Source organism: Plenodomus lingam, assembly GCF_022343315.1.
Source record: "Plenodomus lingam strain CAN1 chromosome Unknown contig_23, whole genome shotgun sequence".
In the NCBI taxonomy this organism is placed as follows: domain Eukaryota; kingdom Fungi; phylum Ascomycota; class Dothideomycetes; order Pleosporales; family Leptosphaeriaceae; genus Plenodomus; species Plenodomus lingam.
The window spans coordinates 1,123,093-1,140,271 of NW_027093940.1; the positions used below are offsets into that span (position 1 = coordinate 1,123,093).

The window sequence follows — 17,179 nt, forward strand, 5'->3', positions numbered from 1 at the left end:
CCCGCCCACTGCCCTCGGCTTCCTTTCGAGCGAGCACTCGGTCCCACTTCTCCACGACGAGCAACCCACAAAGAGCATCAACAGCGGGCAAAAGTCGCAGATTCGGAGATGCCGCAGCTAGAGCCATGTTCCTCACCAGCGCATGCACCAGTATAAAAACCCATGCCAATCCCCACGTCGCCAGCGCGCTGACATGCATCACCAACCTCCCCTCGCCCCTACATAGAAGACAGTATGTACTCTATGTCTGGCAGGCTGAGTACCGTATCCATGCATGCATGTAGGCATCCATGTACAGACCTACCTCGCCATCCCATCCATCCCATCCATCCGATCCCGCAACAACCCCCATCGGACGAGCGCGCCACCGCTCCATGAACCCAGCACCAGCACGCGCTACCCCATACTCTAGCCAGCCCATGAAATCGCGGGCCAAAGGCACGGAACAGGGTCCCGGGGAAAAGGTTAGATTCCACACATCCCATTCCACTCCTACCCGTAACCACTTCCTGGTCTGCGTTTTCCACGTAAAGTTTTCGCTTCGTCTTGCTTGGTTTCGTGGTTTCTACATCATCCACAATACCTACCATCACACTGACATACTGACTGCCTACCACCATTGGCGACCCCCCCCCCCCCATCCCGAGTTGTCTGGGAGACACCTGTTTGGGACTAGTGGATGGTCTAAATCTACCTAGCCACCTTGGCTCTTCTCCCATAGATTCTTCAATCCATACTTTCTCATCACATCCGGTTTCGTGGTTGTCTTTTCGCACAAAAGGATGTACCTACTGGAAGACGGTACGGCAGACGACAGGGTCTGGGCCTGTGTCCGTTGACCCAGTGGCTGGGGTGGAGTGGGGGTGGAACGAGGTGGTGTGATTGTTGATCGCTGCCTTGCTCCCTTGATGATGATGGTCGCGGATAAAGCTGGCGGATAGAAACGGCTTTGTACGACACAGTAACAGTGCATGCGCAAGAGGCAACCCAAGCACAAGTTAGAGTATAAGCCTGTGAGGATTTCAAAGATCATGCTGGAGGTGGTCAGGTAGGTGAATGTACATGGGTATGTGTACCCATGTATCTGTATCTGTAGGAGCGAGCATAACGCATTGGTTAGGCAGCTACCTACCTACCTACCTAGTTGACATTATAAACTCGACTGCTACACCTACAGGCCCTCATGCCTACATGGCAAGAGTCTATACATGGCAAATACTCTGAACCTAGCTCAAAGGATCGTCAGACATCTCAACGCACCGCACCGCACCGCATCGCACGCCTCGGCCTTGGCCCATGCGTTTCCAAGACAGAGTAGACCGCTCACCAAACATAGAGACCAACACACATACAGCAGGCACCCGGCATCACGGCCTATCAAAACACTACACACACATCCAATCACTGCATCTCCATGATTCGCACTCGACAAACTCAATTGGCCCAACATTTCATATAGTGTCCATGTGCGCACCAATATCTGATCTGCAGCCGTTGCTGACTTCAGACTGCATAACATCCCATGAGACTCAAAAGTCCATCAACCGTGAAAAGTGTGCAGACTGCAGTCCTCCCCCGTAAAGAACACTTTGGCAACCCCAGATCCACTCAAGACCGTAAATGTGTATGCCGAGAAAGTCGGTGCCATGACAAGAAAAAAAAAGAATCCCAGCCCAGCTGCCAAGTCGTTCCAATTTAGAGAAACACCAGATTAAAAGTGGAAGGAAAATGCATCATGGGTGCCCTCCGAAACACCAGTCACCTCGGACGCTTACAGCATCTCGTCGTCCATGGCTGTATCTCCGCCAGCGGCTGCAGGTGCAACGTCGCCGCTACCGGTAGCCGTGTTGGCCTCGCCATTGGGGAAGTAGTCAGCCATCTCGGCATCGAGCTCCTCAACCGTCTTCTTCTTGGGACGAGCATCGCGGCCTCCACGGCCCTTTCCACGACCACGAGCTTCTCCACGTCCGCGAGCAGCAGCAGGAGCAGTCTTGCCGGCAGTAGCAGGCTTGGGCTTGTCTTTCTTGGCTTGACTGGGTTCCGTTAGTGGCACATCGCCAGGAGAGAGTAATGACAGCAACTTACGTGACGCGGTCTGCGAGGGAAGGCTTGCTCGTGGCAGCTGGCAGCTTATCTGCACTGACAAGCATCTCGACGCGAACTGGGCGGCCGTCGATCTTGACACCATCCAATGCAGCAGTGGCCTTTGAGGCTTGCTCATGTTTGTTGAAGATGATGGTTGCGCTGCCTAAGCTGCGACCGTTGGGTCCGTACTGCAAGAGAATCTTTTTGGGTCGGCCTACACCAACTGCGTTGATGAAGTAGTCCTAGAGGTGTATTAGTGGCCATGGTAGGTAAGGTTTTAAATACGAAGTCCGCGAGTCCAGAAGCGGGAGTAGGCTGCCATCGGTTCCATATGCGCGCGTTCGTAAGGCGTTGCTCGAAAAGTGGGAATCAACATCCAGACCAGAGAACATAAAGTTCGGTGATGCGGGGCAAACTCAGCGCGAGGATGGTGTGGTACATGTACTGTAGCCACCGTAGCTTGCTGCGACTCAGTCTTGAGATTGTTGCGCCTGTGCCCCTCTGCTAATCGGCAGGCTCTCAGTGACTGGAAGCTAGGAATGCTTCTCGTGGCGTTTCAGCCGGCTTGAGTTGCGCGACGTGGCCAGGAAACCACTCGCTGGACCACAATCGCATGGGTCAATACTACTGAGGTGTAGATTGTGAACATTGATTTCCCACTTTCGTCTTGGCAGCACGCTCGGAATGTTCGCATGCTGCAAGTCGTATACCAGTCATGTGCGCCCAACACAGACTTTGGCGTGACTGTAATGCTAGACATGACGATACATCCGTACGTAAAGGCAGAGAGGTGGGCTTGTTTCCGTGGATCGGACTCGTAATGGCTCGCAAACGCGACGTAACACTTGGCTCAAAGACCTGCATTTGTCAGACATACCTGAAGTTGGCCTTGCTCGACATCCAGTGGCTGCGAAAGGTCAGTGAACGGCTGGCAAGATAGGTCAAGTCAAGTTAACGTACCAAATTCGATACCATGATCTTGGTCTCTCCGGCGAGGGTTGCAGCTGGCGCTGTGGGTGCAGCCTTGGCCTGCTTGTTCTGTCGAGTGTTCTTGGCGACACCGCCGACTGGTGCAGCGGCAGCGGCAGGGCGGCCAGAGTTGGACTTGCGACCACCGCGGCCACGGCGACCGGTCGTGTTCTTGCTGGTCTTGAGGATCTCGTCCAGGCTGAGCTCCATCTTATTGGACATGGTGACGAGTTTGGAGGCGATGAGACTTGTTGGTGTTGGATGAGAGGCGAAAGTGGGCAGGAGTCGAGTGGGCAAAGTGTGAGCAGCGGGGGCTTCTGTTTCTTTGATGAAGGCGCGACAGGTCGTGTCGGGCGCGATGAGGATAAAGGCGCGTTGGATGGGGCAGAGCGCGTCGCAGCTTGAGGTGCTGAGGGGGCGTATAGGGTCTGCCTAGAAAGGCTGACGCAGGAGTAGAGTGTGGAGCGCTGTTTGGTAACTTGTTTCTTCTCAAATCAGCGCGAATTCTTTCAGTTTTGGTTGTCTTGTGTTGCGCTGCAAGCTGCTGTGGTGGTGGAGGAAAGGAGTGAGAGGGCGAGGAGGCAGTAGAACTAGAACAATCGCGCAGGCCCCCGCCAAGACACGCACGCCAAGACGTGCACAGCCTCGTCATCGGTGATTGGCGGGTGTCTAGGCGGCGGGTGGGTCGTGCGGCGCACCTGGGGGCCGCGACTGCCCAAAGGTGACGGTAGCTGCTGCCACTTCGAGGTACAGCGAGCATGGGCCGATAGCAGTATGGCAGTCACTCCGGTAAGCTGTGATGATAATGGCGATGACGAGGGTGAAGGCGATGGAGGGATGGTGACCATGATGCTCATCATCACCAGACTTCATCATGGCATGGCTAACACGCGACAAGTGGCAGTTCAAGTTCTTCGACGTCTCACAGGTCAAGCTCCCCGATGACGACTCCAGCTCCAACACCTTCCTCTCCGAGGTATGATCATGACCCAAAAAGGAGTTGCGCAACTGCTTAAGATTCTCTAGATTGGAAACATTACGTGTATAGTCTCAGGATCTGAGAGCATTTTCTTGGGCAGTGCAGATGGAACCGTCCGCATTGTGTCGCAGGCCTTCAAGGTCGTGCGCGCATTCAAGGCCTACGACGCAGGCGCAATTACCCACATGAAGCAGATCGAGGGAACATCGCTGCTAGTCACCATTGCCGAAGATCTCTCTGACGAACCTGTGCTGAAAGTATGGGCTCTCGACAAGTTGGAGAAGAAGACGGGCATGCCGCGATGTCAGAGTACTCTCACGGTTCACAACGGCCGCAAGCAGTTCCCCATATCAGCTTTCGCAGCCTTGGACGACTTGTCGCAGCTTGCTGTCGGGTTTGCAAATGGCGCAGTCACAGTCGTAAGAGGCGACCTGATTCACGATCGTGGAGCGAGACAACGAACAGTATTCGAATCGGAAGAGCCCATTACTGGCATCGAGCTCCGTCAGGGAAGCATCACCACCCTCTATATCGCAACGACCGCACGCATATTGACTCTCGTCATATCTGGAAGAGGACAAGGGCAGCCGGCAAAGTCATTAGACGAGTATGGCTGCAGTGTCGGCTGTATGGCTGTAGATAAAACAACTCGAGACGTTGTGGTGGCGCGAAACGACGCTATTTACTACTACGGTCAGCATGGAAGGGGCCCGCCATATACATACGAAGGAGAGAAGAAGTTGATATCGACCTACAAAGACTACGTTGTAGTTGTAGCGCCACCCAAGACCAACGCAATGCCTAGGTCGAATCCACTCAGAACTTTTGGTGTTGGCGCGACGGACGATGTCTTCAATACGTCCACCTTCACACTGCTCAATACCGAGCTTCGTTTTGTGGCCCATCAAGAGCAATTAACGTCGCAGGTCAAGGCGATCGTGTCGGAGTGGGGCGATTTGTTTGTCTTCACCATCGATGGAAAGGTACGATGATTTTGGCAACCATGTTATTCTAAAGCTTACATAGACTAGATTTTCAAGTATCACGAGAAGCCATTTGCACAGAAGCTAGACATTCTGTACCAGCGCAATCTTTATGTTCTTGCCATCAACCTGGCACAGAAGGCCGGCCTCGATTCTTCACAACAAAATGTCATTTTGAGAAAGTTTGGCGACTACTTGTACTCAAAACAAGACTACGATACCGCCATGCAGCAGTACCTGAAGGCGATTGACAACACAGAGCCTTCACAGGTCATTCGGAAGGCTAGTCGATCTCATGCAACACTTGAACAGGCATGATTAGTTAACCTCTTCTAGTTCTTGGATACACAACGCATCCACAACTTGATCGAATACCTTGAAGAGCTTCACGATCATCACAAGGCCACATCTGATCACACCACTCTTCTCCTCAATTGCTACGCCAAACTCAAGGATGTGGAGAAGCTTGAGGAGTTTATAAAATCGCCGGATGATCTCAAATTTGATCTAGATACTGCCATTTCCATGTGCAGACAGGGTGGCTACTACGACCAGGCAGCTTTCCTAGCACGAAAACACGGCGAGCATGAGTTGGTAGTGGATGTACTGATAGAAGACTCGCATCGTTTCGCGGAAGCTTTGGCCTACATTTGGCGATTAGAACCAGAGGTGGCTTACTATAACCTCATGAAGTACGCAACGGTGCTCCTGCAACATGTGCCAAAGGACACTACCCAACTATTCATCGACTACTATACCGCCAGCTTCCGCCCCAAGAAAGATGCTATCATCATTCCTGATGCTCCGTCTTCTGGTGGAGGTGGTGGAATTGGCATGGGGCTTGGTGTGGCTTCGAGCGCTGTCCAGAATCTTGCTGCATTGCTACCACTACCCTACATGAACTCGAATGCATTGGCTTCACCTCCAAATGGAGAGCAAAAAGGCATCATGAGTCAAGCTCAAATCATCGAAACGAACACAGATGAGCCAGCGCCAGAGTACAAAGTGCCTAAGCCACGCACGGCGTTCTCAGCCTTTGTCGATCACCCACAAGAATTCATCGTCTTTCTCGAGGCGTGCATCAAATCGGAGAATATGCGCGAGGACGATAGAGTCGATCTTTACACTACACTTTTCGGCATGTACCTACACACAGCGTCATCGAAGAAAGATGGTGAGCGACAAGAATGGGAGAACAAAGCAAAGAAACTGGTAGAAGGCAAGGATAAACCAATCGATACCTCCAATGTACTCCTCCTTTCACATCTTTCCGACTTTCGCGACGGTGCCATTCTGGTCCGCGAACAACAAGGCCTTTACTTCGACATCTTCCGCTCCTTCACTGCCGCAAAAGATACCCAAGGCGCCATCCGCGCACTTCGAAAATACGGCCCAGAAGAACCCGCCCTCTATCCCGCAGCTCTTGCCTACTTTACCTCCTCCTCCGAGATCCTCTCCGAAGCTGGCGATGAGCTCGACTCCGTCTTAAAACGCATTGACGAAGACGGCCTCATGGCGCCCCTACAAGTCATTCAAACCCTCTCTACGAACGGCTTTGCAACAATGGGCATGATAAAATCCTACCTCAGCGCCACCATCGAGCGCGAACGCGAAGAGATTGCGCAAAACCGCCGTACAATCGAAACCTTCCGCGCCGACACGGAGACCAAGAAGATGGAGCTCGCCAATCTCAACAGCAAACCCGTCATCTTCCAGACGTCGCGCTGCCAGATTTGCAGCAAGCCATTGGAACTACCGGTAGTGCACTTTTTGTGCAAACATAGCTTCCACCAGAGCTGTCTGAGTACGGACGAGGATGTGCATGATGCCGAAGTCGAGTGCCCGCTTTGTAGTGCGAATAATGCAACAGTCAAGGCGATCCGGCGTGCACAGTTGGAGAGCGCAAATAGGCATGATTTGTTCCAGGATGCGTTGAAGAGGGGGAAAGATGGGTTTGCGGTAATTAGTGAGTGGTTTGGGAGAGGGGTGATGGGGGTCGGTGGCACCGATTAGGCATTCGATACCTCTATCTGTCGTGTTTTTGTGCATGGATACGTGGGATAATGGGTTACAAAGCGAGCGTGTCGAAAATACATTCATCTGTTGCTCTTTCTGTGCTACTGGGCTGACATGGCTTGGCGCCGTTGACTTCTGGGTTCCCATGCTTTCTGGCCTCGTGGTGCTATCGCTATGGCTACTCCACTCGCTGCGCTGTGTAGATCCACGTATGGCTTTCATGCTAATAAACCACATGATGTAGACCAAGATTAGGCATGATCCGCCTGCACAGGCAGTCTCAAACGCAAAGTTCTGGCAATGCAAAATGTACAAGCATAATAAAGCACGTCCACATGCTGTACGACATGTGACCCATGGGCCGTCGACGTGGCAGTTTGGGTAACTGGGCTGGGATCATGGGACTGAGAGGCTGGGAGGGGTTGTTGCTGTGATGATTGAGTGTGAAGTCTTGGTTTGATTTTGCTGGTATGTCTGCATGTGTATTGTGGGATCTGTATGGTGAGTTAGAATCATGAAAGTATTAAGAGAAAGAGGTAGGGATTTGCGGGTACACTTATGTCTGTACCACATGTACCATATGGGATGTGTATGCATTTCAGATTCCCATACCTCTCGTATGCGGAAAGGTCAGCATGCACGGCACGGAACCATGTGCGCTGATTATGCAACCGGGAACTGGGACTTGGTGAGATTGGGTATTCAAAATGCCCCGATTGAGGTTTCAAATCGCACATCTTGCTTTTCTTAGGGCCTAGGCTTCCAATCCAAAAACGATGATCATGCCAGACGGAGCCCGCTCCTACAGCGCTCGCCAATACCGGTATGGATGCATGCATAAGAAATCGCCTGATCGGTGCGGCAGGCCTGAACCCTTGCTTCCGCGACATATTGTGAGGCGAAAGAGATATGATTGGCTTATTGTACTTACATGGTTTTGAGTCTTGCTTGAGGAGCTGTGGATGTGTGGCGGTTTCGCCTTTGCAATTCGCATGATGTTGAGACGTTCTTCCGTGAGAGGTGCGATGGTGGGGCGGGGCTGGGGATGTTGCTAAGGTCTTAATGCGGGTAACTTATCCACGTTTGCAATGAGCAGTCATCGCTAAGTTTGCGAGCATGCATCATCAGGAGATCTTCCTAAGGGGGGGAGGGGGGGAGGCTTGGGCATATAGAGGGCGGTGTAAATCTTGTAAGTGCTCCTCTAGGTCCAGACTGTTGGGAATTCTGGGATCTTGATCTTTGACAATGGAACTTGGTATTCGAAACGTATGATTGTCGCCGTTTTTCTTTCTCCAAGAAGAGGCTAACTGCATATTTTGTATCATGGGATGCTCGTTGGTAGCTGTGAGGGTCCTTCAGGCCTACAGGCTGGGCGGAAACCAAACCCACATTGGGCAGCGCTGGACATATTGGCTCCACTATATTCATGCTATGGAGTGGCGTGATTAGTGGGAACAGAGTTTACAGTGAGTGGTTAGGCATGGCCGTCTACAAGATATACCGTTTTGGCATTCTTGGGGCGTTCGTGGCAAAGTCAAATCTCAACGGATGCTTCCAGAGTCCAGACATGCAGTAAATCAGGGGGACGATTCTGATACAGACCGCTATCTATCGGAGCTGTAAAGAGCCCGTGTTTGTGATGGATGGAGGGACGACACAGCCTTTCCCGTGAGGTAACAACCCTACCTGCAAGTTATTGTAGTCCAGGAAACCCTCCCCACAAGTAAGTTTCCCATGATTTCGTCCTTACAAGAAGAGCTCGAAGAGAGGATGGATACTTAGACCGTTCGCGAAGATCTATTCACGTTAAGAGAGCGCGAAGTGGTATCGAAGACACAGCTTTATGGCGTTAGGTACTGTCTATGTATCCAAGTTACTCAGAGTCACGCCCCGCCAAGCATCCTCGATTCCCTGAAATGCCACTGAGATTTCCAGTTCACAGACGCTGAATGTATCGAAGCAGCAACTCGCCTGCATTACTCTTGAGTTTTTCATCTCATGGCCAGGCCTCACCGGGTGTGTCCAGAGGAAGGACGGTCAATTGGATATGCCCTGGTAAGCCTCTTCTTCGAGGTTGACGGTGACTCACAATCCAGCCAGCCTTGCTGTTTTGAAGGAGACCATTGTGTCTGTCAACTGTCGGAATAATGACAATCTTCAGGTGATCTGCCAGGTCTCTTCCTAAACCCTCTTCACGTCGCTTGGACGGGAGTCTTTCGACTCAGTGGCTAGCCTGCTTGCAGCTTCACCCTCAGCTTCACCCTCACCGTATCGATTCACGAGAAGGAACATATATGGCGTCTTGTTCTTGGCCTGATGTCAAGGTAAGCATCGCACCTTGTATGTATGAGCTTAGGCCAGATCTAAGTTAACGTTAAGACGGCCCGGCCTCTTCCACGTGTCGGTACCATGCTCCGGCAGGGCACGGCCTAGCGCACACACGACTCAAGGCCAACTTCGGCGCGTCGACCTCATTCCTCCCTCTCGAGATACTCTGGGGCGCCCCTTTTACCGCGGATGTACACTAGCGTTCACAGCTCGAACGCCTGGTCTTGATCAAAAACAGACTGAGGTTATGAGGCGCGACTTCGCATCAACACCATGCTTCGGAAGCTGACCCAAGCTTTTCAAATGTCGATGGCAAGAATGCCTGACGTTTCTTAATATGAAATTCGTCTACGTATAAGGACCCCCACAACGCCCGGAAACCCAAAAAATGCCAGAAGAATGAAAGCGAAACGCACAAGGAATTCGCGAAGTGCTATGCGGATCGGCCGCCACTTGAAGGCAACGATATGTTGTATATCGTCGAAGAGGTATATAAGAGCTATGCTAGTCGGCCGTGATGGTGCATTGGAAGGGGATTGTGTACGGAAAGAAAGTAAGGTGGACAATGAATACCTTTTTCGGAGGGGAAGACCGTACGATTCGATATGCAGCAAGCACCCCAGATGGGCGCAACAGGAGACAAGAGTATATGCTCATTAAGAAAAGTTCTGGGGATCTTGCCAGCCCGCCTCAACGTACGAATAGTTACGTGTCGGTGGTGTCACGCAGCGACCAACTCCAAGGAGATCTTGGTCTTGGCTAAGTCTACTGGATTCAACGCCTTCGGCATAGGTCGTCCTCCAAAGACCTTCCATTCCCGTATAAGATGACTCAGGCTCAACCTCAATCTTTTGATCAGGCTTTGTAGATCGCTTCTTAGTCTGTGGGGTATTTTCCTTGCTCTTGCGACGGTTTTTGGCACGAGGCTTCGCTGGGGACGAGGCTAGATCCGGATGGTATTTGCGGTAGTGCTTAAGCCGCGCATCAGTCCGGTTGAACTTCAGCCCGCAATTGGCATCCTGGCATGGATAGCTGACACCCTGGTCACGGTGTTTCAACCGGATGTGCCTCTGCCAGCTACCCCTGCAATATTTTCCGGTAAAGTTGACCTTGCAAGGCTCGCAACGAAGTACGTCAGGCGTAGTAGAGCTTGTGCACGTGTGATTCCCTTGGCCCTCTGGGACCGCGAGGCAATCGTTCTCGCGTTCGAATCTACAGGCGTTAGTGACCACTGAAGAGGAACCATTTCAAGACTAACTTACGGTGGGTGATCTGGGTGAACGGGGAATGTTTGCTGATCTGGCAGCCCAGATGCTCCCATACCGGACACAAGAGCCGGCACGTCCGGTAAGCAATCACGAGTGGACTGCTGCTGTTCCCAAGCTGGGTTGTAATCCACAGCCTGATCCCCCTGGTGCTGGCCACGGATTGTTGCTACACTGCTCTCCAAATCTTCATTGAAAGATACTGAAGTAAGAGAGATGGAAAAACAAGCGCTCGAGCACGTGTCTTCAAACGCAGCACTGGTACCACTGCCATAAGCGTCTTCCAGAGATGGCATAATGCCGTCTCCATACTCTTCAGATCCTTCGGTGAGTGGGGTACGCATGTTCGCGGCAGACCAAGGATTTTTTCCAATGGGTTTGAAGAGAACTCCGTTCTGAATAGGGGACGCCGCATATGCATATCTATGTACCGAGTGGCCACTACTCACTGATAGGTCTAAGTAGGACTCTACCTTGGTGGGGAGAGTCTCATCGGGTGATCTTACTTGCTCATTCATGGGACGATCGAAAGGACTGTCATGGTTTCCGTAGTTGGGAGCGTCCCATGCCATTCCTGGACACGAGTCCAGGCTATCATCGACGACAAAAGATTGCTCGGAGCTGTGACTGAAGCTGGGCTGAGAGTTGTGAAGAAGGAGTGGATCGAGAGCAGACAGGTAATTCCCACTGCCCTGAAGGTAGCAAAACCGTTGATCGTCTATGATAGATTGTTGCTGAAGCTCATCAGAGCCTTGGACATTAGGGCGTGTGCCAATCTGTGGAGACTTCTCCATCTCGTGCTCGGCTTCAACACTATCATACTGCTGGCCGAAGGGTACATCGGCGTTGCTCGTGGTATCACCAGAACACCATGGATGGCACTCGAGTTGCTCAGGATCCGTATGGATTGGAGGTTGCGACACCAAAACTTCACCAACATGGCCGCCACGACCTTCGAGGGCGTCAGGCATGTGTCGGTCTTTGTTCCCATCTGAGCCTGGCCTGGAAGGCTCCTGCTGCTGACGATCAGGTGGACCTGTCGGCGGAAAAGCTTGCAATTTGAACATCTTCTCGATACTGCCGAAGAGCAGCAAGATTGAAGTTCTCTCTGTGGACTAAACTTCGTGTTTTTCGTCCTGTTCTCGATATGACTGAGTGGTAACGATGCGAATTTTATCAGGTCACCAAGATGTTTGTTTGTGGCGCCCTGCCAGACTTGAGGAAGAATGGCAATCGAAAGAGAGACGAAGATTTCGTTTCTGTGAAAGATTCAGACTTCTTGTGGATTGGTTCCCCGATGGATGATGAGATGAACCGAAAGCGAGTTGTGTTGATGCGGGTTCGTTCGACGAAGTGAGGGAACTAGGCGTAAGAATGGAGGACCTCCAACCCACTCCACTATCGCTTCAACACTATTAGGTGGTCCCGTTATACCACTTTGACAAATTCTGGGATGCCCGACGTATGCAAAGCCAGCTGGCAAACACAGCGCGTCGGTCTTTGACAATGTCAGCGTCCGACGAGCACCTGCACCATCGAGCGCGCGAATACCCACCTATGCCCAGACGTTTATGAGCAACGCCTCAAACTTTCTCCACTTCTTGTACCACGGTCAATGGGGTTTACTCGAAGATGTCTTTCGTTGCTGGTGTAATTCTTTCTACTATTGGCGTTGCTGATGACAGCAGCGAAATCGCTCGGAGTTGCCCTGGTATACGACTGAGGCGAAGACCAATGCAGGACCTCCTGCTGGAACCGACGGTAATGGTGTCTATTTTTGATACGAGTAGACGGCGGCAACGGCGATAGTGAGGATGGGGAGGTGGTGAAGGTTGCGATGATAGAGGCCGGGATGAGGAAGATTTTGATAGAGGATTCAGGTGCACACGGAAACAGAACGTGCAGACAATAGATGGCCAAAAGAGGTCGCGATCGTCCGAAAGCCTGCCGTGCTTGATAGGGTAGAGTGGTACTCCCGACAGAGACCGTTGTGGCTTGTCAGAAAACGACTATTAGTGCACGTTAAAGGGCGTCCCATGGCCCTCTGGATCGCGACAAACTCTGCCCAGATGGATACAAGGTTGGGCAGTGGGCGGCTTAGCGATGTACCGAACAGCGCGACGTGTCACACAATAGCGACCTCCAAGATGATGGTCGAGGAGAAGAAAGAGCAAGGCTAGCCAAAAATCGTGAATAGGCATGGATCTTCACCGGATCCTGCTGGAGGTAAGTAGTAAGGCAACGCTGCTGCTGAAACATGTTCTAGCGTCTCGGTGCTATATTACTTGCCTTGCCAACAGACGCGTTGCGAGCCCCTTTCAAAGAAGAAGCTTGGCTTGTAAACAGGTGTGCTCTGGCTTGAACACTCCAGACGATAGCTAATTTCGTAAGCAGGCCGCAGGTCGAGCTTTGTTCTGGAAAGGCAGGTTTTGTGCCATGGCAGGGTGTCCCTGATGTGCATGAAAGTTTTTTACCACTGACCTGTACAGGCTGCGCCGGGTGGTGACGCTAGGAAGCTGTGTAAGATCGTTTCTGCACAGGCAGTCTCATTGACTATGCGTGCTGAAGCGCACTCTGGTATACCAGGCAGTGTCGATTATCCTGACGGGTCGGCTCTACCATCAATCAACGCAGGTATATCTGATCTCTTGAACGTTGTGTGCCTGTCCGCCTGTGGATGTGGCGGCGGCACATGGCGACTGCGCCCTGCCATGGCTTGCTCCGGGCCCACTCTGACCTAGGTATGCTTGATGATGAGTGACTTCTGCCATGTTGGCAGTGTCTTCATACGCTCAGGAAGGCGGCGAGGTTGACTCAAGGCAGAGATTGCTTGGACGGTGGGAACTCGAGCAGCCAGATCGCATCGCACGATATTTCGATGAGCTGGCTTGCCGGGATGCCAGAGTGATGCTGCTTCTGCATCGCGATTTGGCTGGCTAGCCTGGATCTGACGCATGCGCTCACTGCACAGATCGAATATGCAGGAGCTAGCTCAAATTCGTACAAAAGATTTGAAGTAAAGCAGATGGGTAATTTTGAAGAGAAGCAAACTCGAATCCTTTCTTAGAGGTAGGCAAGGCATGAGTTCTTATTACCACCATGTCAGCCACCCACGACTGAGGGGCCCTCGCATGTACTATGCCTAGGAGCCGCAAACAAGGATAGTATGGATCATCTGAAATAATTCAAGGGGGTTATTACGTCTGCAGCATACTACTCTGACCTGCAGCTACGGAACCCCGTTGGGAAATAAGCAACCCTCAGCCCCTCCGGGTTCTCATTATCTCTAGGCTTGTATCAGCCAACTCACTATTTTTGCTGTCACATGCAACATTTAAGCCTACTTTGCTATCTCTTTCTGCTTGCAAATTTCTTGTTGTACGAGCAGACGAGGTATAGCAAACATGCCACGCCGGTTTAAACACCAGATAGCTCAACATACAGTCAGTTTTACAATCGCTGACTTGAATAAGCCTCCTCTGGACTGTTGGAATGGTCATCGGTGAAGCTGTTGCCGCCAGTTTGCCAATAGATGTCACTTCTCCATCACCCTTTTCCACCCGTGGCCCCTCTTCTGATATGCAGGGCTCCACAAGCGGGTTGTAGTTCGCAGAACATGCAATAAGCAAGTTCATCTGTCGGTGTAATGATCAGGTTGTTTTGAAAAAATGGCGTCAATTATTTCGAATGCCGAAGTTTTCATAGTCCTACCATATATATGTATCTAATCTTTCTCAATCGAAGTCACAACAGACCAGCAACCAAGCCCTCCAAACACATCCTCTACAACAGTCCCTTACAGCTCCTCAGCCGCTCGACCCGATCTCTCCTTCACACTACAATGCATCAAGGGTTTCTACGCTCTGTAAGGCCAAGATAAGCGAAAAGAGGCGTCTGCTCCACACCTCCCAAGTCCAACATGGCAGGTGACAGACCAGCTGAGCCGGAGCCCCATCGACCCTCCAACTACGATGGACCAAACCCGTTGTACGAGCCAGTTCTAGGCGCTTAATCTGTTCTCTCATCAGCCACTTAATAAATGCATCAATAAAGAACAATGGCATTTGGCCAGCCTTGCTGCATGCGCTCGCTAGCCGATGAACGCCCCCACTCGCATGCATAAACGCCCATGAGCAGTACACCACCATCACCTGCGGTAGTTGTGGGAATCTATCGAGACCGTATTAAACGCTGCAGTCGGCACTCTGTGGCTTTCTATTTTCTTGGTTGAGCGATTAAAGATGCATGCATCGACATCATTCTTCCAGTCTAGTGAGCGCGCACGTGCATTCGCATTCGCAAGGCTCCACATATATACCATACATGATTCGACGGCTTGAAGATATACGACGAACTTGACAGCGTATTAGCTTCAGGAACGGGCCGTCGGACAAGCCGGTAGATTTTTATTTTCGATCCATGATCTCATAAGCGTCGAGTCTGCATTCCTCTTGCGCCAGCTGTCAGGACTCACCATCGAAAAGCGATGATATCATGTGGTGTGCGACTGTTCGTTGAAGAGAGTTAGAGCCATGATTTGAAGACTAGACATGCTTGGAGGGGCGGCATTTTACGCGTGAGAAAATGGTGGGCTGAGTGCATTGAGCGACATGCCTTCAATCGTCATTACTACATCAAAAGCAATTAGGACCCTCTTGAAGATGAGGTCATGGTAGATCAATGGCAGACTGTACTTCTAATCACCAAGTGCCATATAGTCTTTAGGTCCATTGCTGTGCTATGGCCCACGAATCTCGTGATGGAATTTGCAACATTACGCTCAAAACACTGACTGTGCCTGGGTAATTAGGACAATGTTTAAAATTGGAGTTCATTGATGTCTTTAGTTACTAGGGAAGTATATTTCAACAATACCATCACTCATGAAACTGGTATATCATTTAAGATCCTATACATTTTCTTATTTCGTTCTGAAGCATTCATGTTAATCTTGTGTTGACTCATTGTCAATCCAACGCCGCTTAGGCTACTATCTCGCAATGAAAGGATATACTTCTATGTTGTGTTTTGGCCACCCACATGGAATTATTTGCTAAAAAGATCTTATGTAACGACTTCTGACAGAAGAAATCAACATCAAAAGCGAGAATAATGAAATAAAAGCCCAAAGTTATACACGTTTGCTTGTCCGCCAAATCTATCAGTTTAGCAAACGTACACTTCGATGGCTACGAAACTGAAATGCCTTTTGATCCATCCTAATTTGCTTTCATAGTCCGGGCAGTTCAGTAATAGTCGCCTAAAATAATGTTGCAAAAAGAACTTCAAGCTAATCACTTAAGGCCATGGCCAAAACTAACACAAACCCTGGAGCGGGTGACAAAGGATTCTTTAAAAGTCCTAGCCAATTATCTCTGGTATCTCAAATCTTACAAAAGCTGATCATTGTCTTATTCGAAGCGAGCGGGTGGCATATATGTGCAGCTGGCGCCACAAATAACGTGAATTGTGCAAGAGAATTTAACATATTTAGGAATGAGTTGGTGACAAATTTAATTAGGGAGCAGTACGATACTATAAAACTGAGATCGCGGTGTAATGCAATGGATCGATGATCACGTTTAAGCTATATTTTGTTATTGGGTAATTGCAAAATGCAACTTGTGGACTAGGATCATATCTGTGACGTATCGCCTTATATAGAGCCCGCAGACTTCTCGATTTTGAAAAGCAGTTAGTCGGCTGTAAGCTGTCGATTGATAATCTCGGCTTGCCATCAGATTGAAGATCCTAATTGTAGGCTATCCTAGAAATTGGATGAATATAGACCCTCTGTCTTTGCTTTCATTATGAACCGAGTGTCACGGTGTATAATGACCGAAAATTGAAGCTTGGACTTGTCAACATTTGACATTGTCACTTAATGTTCAGGCGGAGACCAGGGAGCTAGTATTCTGCATGCAGGCCTCACACGCAGTGCATGATTTTCGCAGCATAACCATAAGTTAGTCAAAACGTATGCTATCCTCTTTTAGGATTCCAATCCATACCTTGACTTAACGCGCTAACCCTTGCCTTACGCCTCTAGGGAAGCCAATAGTTTTATCAACTGCCCCAGAAATTTCGGGTATAAGGCTTATAACAGACAGGGAATAAAGCCTGTCAGCGCGCATGTTGCTGATAGTAGCAGTTTCTGGGAATCTTCCTAGCGAATCTGCCACTAGATACAGTGGATTGTCGTAAGCAACTGCCGTGTCGCCGATCCTTCTACACCGATGTGTTGCTAGCTCTCGAGGTAAAGGTGAGGTATCGGCCGGTCCTGGAGGTCCAAACTGGCTTCTCCAAGGGCGATTTGATCACGTCCAGCTTAGTTGCAAGAGAATGTATTGTATTAAGTCCAGTTCTAATCATCAATGCCGAGAAATACATCCGAGATATGCTGAGCTCAAGACGCTACTAAGCATTGAAAGGATCATTTAAATCAGAATTGTGAACGATGTCAATACCATACTAGATAGCCTTGAGTACGCAAAGCTCCGATGGTGGCTTTCCTCTTCTCAGAAATGCGTCATAGACTCATAGCTAATATTGCT

General features: G+C 50.4%; 7 protein-coding genes across 7 annotated transcripts; 2 read left to right on the plus strand and 5 right to left on the minus strand.

Moving 5' to 3' along the window:
• Positions 1-3,609, minus strand: IAQ61_006109 (uncharacterized protein). Its single transcript, XM_003835816.2, has 4 exons — positions 3,046-3,609; positions 2,963-2,992; positions 2,086-2,327; positions 1-2,033 (listed from the first exon to the last, which is right to left on the minus strand). The coding sequence occupies exons 1-4, from the start codon at positions 3,274-3,276 to the stop codon at positions 1,772-1,774; spliced, it is 765 nt and encodes a 254-aa protein (XP_003835864.1). The 5' UTR covers positions 3,277-3,609; the 3' UTR covers positions 1-1,771.
• A 114-nt stretch (positions 3,610-3,723) lies between these two features.
• Positions 3,724-3,927, minus strand: IAQ61_006110 (uncharacterized protein; the record flags this gene model as incomplete). The annotated part of the gene is made up of 1 exon (XM_066097056.1): positions 3,724-3,927. The coding sequence occupies one exon, from the start codon at positions 3,925-3,927 to the stop codon at positions 3,724-3,726; it is 204 nt and encodes a 67-aa protein (XP_065953048.1).
• Position 3,928: 1 nt separating this feature from the next.
• On the plus strand, positions 3,929-7,029 carry IAQ61_006111 (uncharacterized protein; the record flags this gene model as incomplete). Its single annotated transcript, XM_003835815.2, has 4 exons — positions 3,929-4,030; positions 4,081-5,016; positions 5,065-5,286; positions 5,353-7,029. The coding sequence occupies 4 exons, from the start codon at positions 3,929-3,931 to the stop codon at positions 7,027-7,029; spliced, it is 2,937 nt and encodes a 978-aa protein (XP_003835863.2).
• Positions 7,030-7,428: 399 nt separating this feature from the next.
• On the minus strand, positions 7,429-7,922 carry IAQ61_006112 (uncharacterized protein; the record flags this gene model as incomplete). The annotated part of the gene is made up of 4 exons (XM_066097057.1): positions 7,429-7,526; positions 7,587-7,594; positions 7,645-7,710; positions 7,768-7,922. The coding sequence occupies 4 exons, from the start codon at positions 7,920-7,922 to the stop codon at positions 7,429-7,431; spliced, it is 327 nt and encodes a 108-aa protein (XP_065953049.1).
• Positions 7,923-8,458: 536 nt separating this feature from the next.
• On the plus strand, positions 8,459-9,649 carry IAQ61_006113 (uncharacterized protein; the record flags this gene model as incomplete). Its single annotated transcript, XM_066097058.1, has 6 exons — positions 8,459-8,498; positions 8,591-8,651; positions 8,726-8,755; positions 8,968-9,087; positions 9,276-9,356; positions 9,412-9,649. 6 exons carry the CDS (start codon positions 8,459-8,461, stop codon positions 9,647-9,649), a joined length of 570 nt encoding a protein of 189 aa, XP_065953050.1.
• A 367-nt stretch (positions 9,650-10,016) lies between these two features.
• Positions 10,017-11,692, minus strand: IAQ61_006114 (uncharacterized protein; the record flags this gene model as incomplete). The annotated part of the gene is made up of 2 exons (XM_003835813.2): positions 10,017-10,572; positions 10,623-11,692. 2 exons carry the CDS (start codon positions 11,690-11,692, stop codon positions 10,017-10,019), a joined length of 1,626 nt encoding a protein of 541 aa, XP_003835861.2.
• A 203-nt stretch (positions 11,693-11,895) lies between these two features.
• On the minus strand, positions 11,896-12,663 carry IAQ61_006115 (uncharacterized protein; the record flags this gene model as incomplete). The annotated part of the gene is made up of 3 exons (XM_066097059.1): positions 11,896-12,180; positions 12,252-12,396; positions 12,599-12,663. 3 exons carry the CDS (start codon positions 12,661-12,663, stop codon positions 11,896-11,898), a joined length of 495 nt encoding a protein of 164 aa, XP_065953051.1.
• Positions 12,664-17,179: the final 4,516 nt, after the last annotated feature.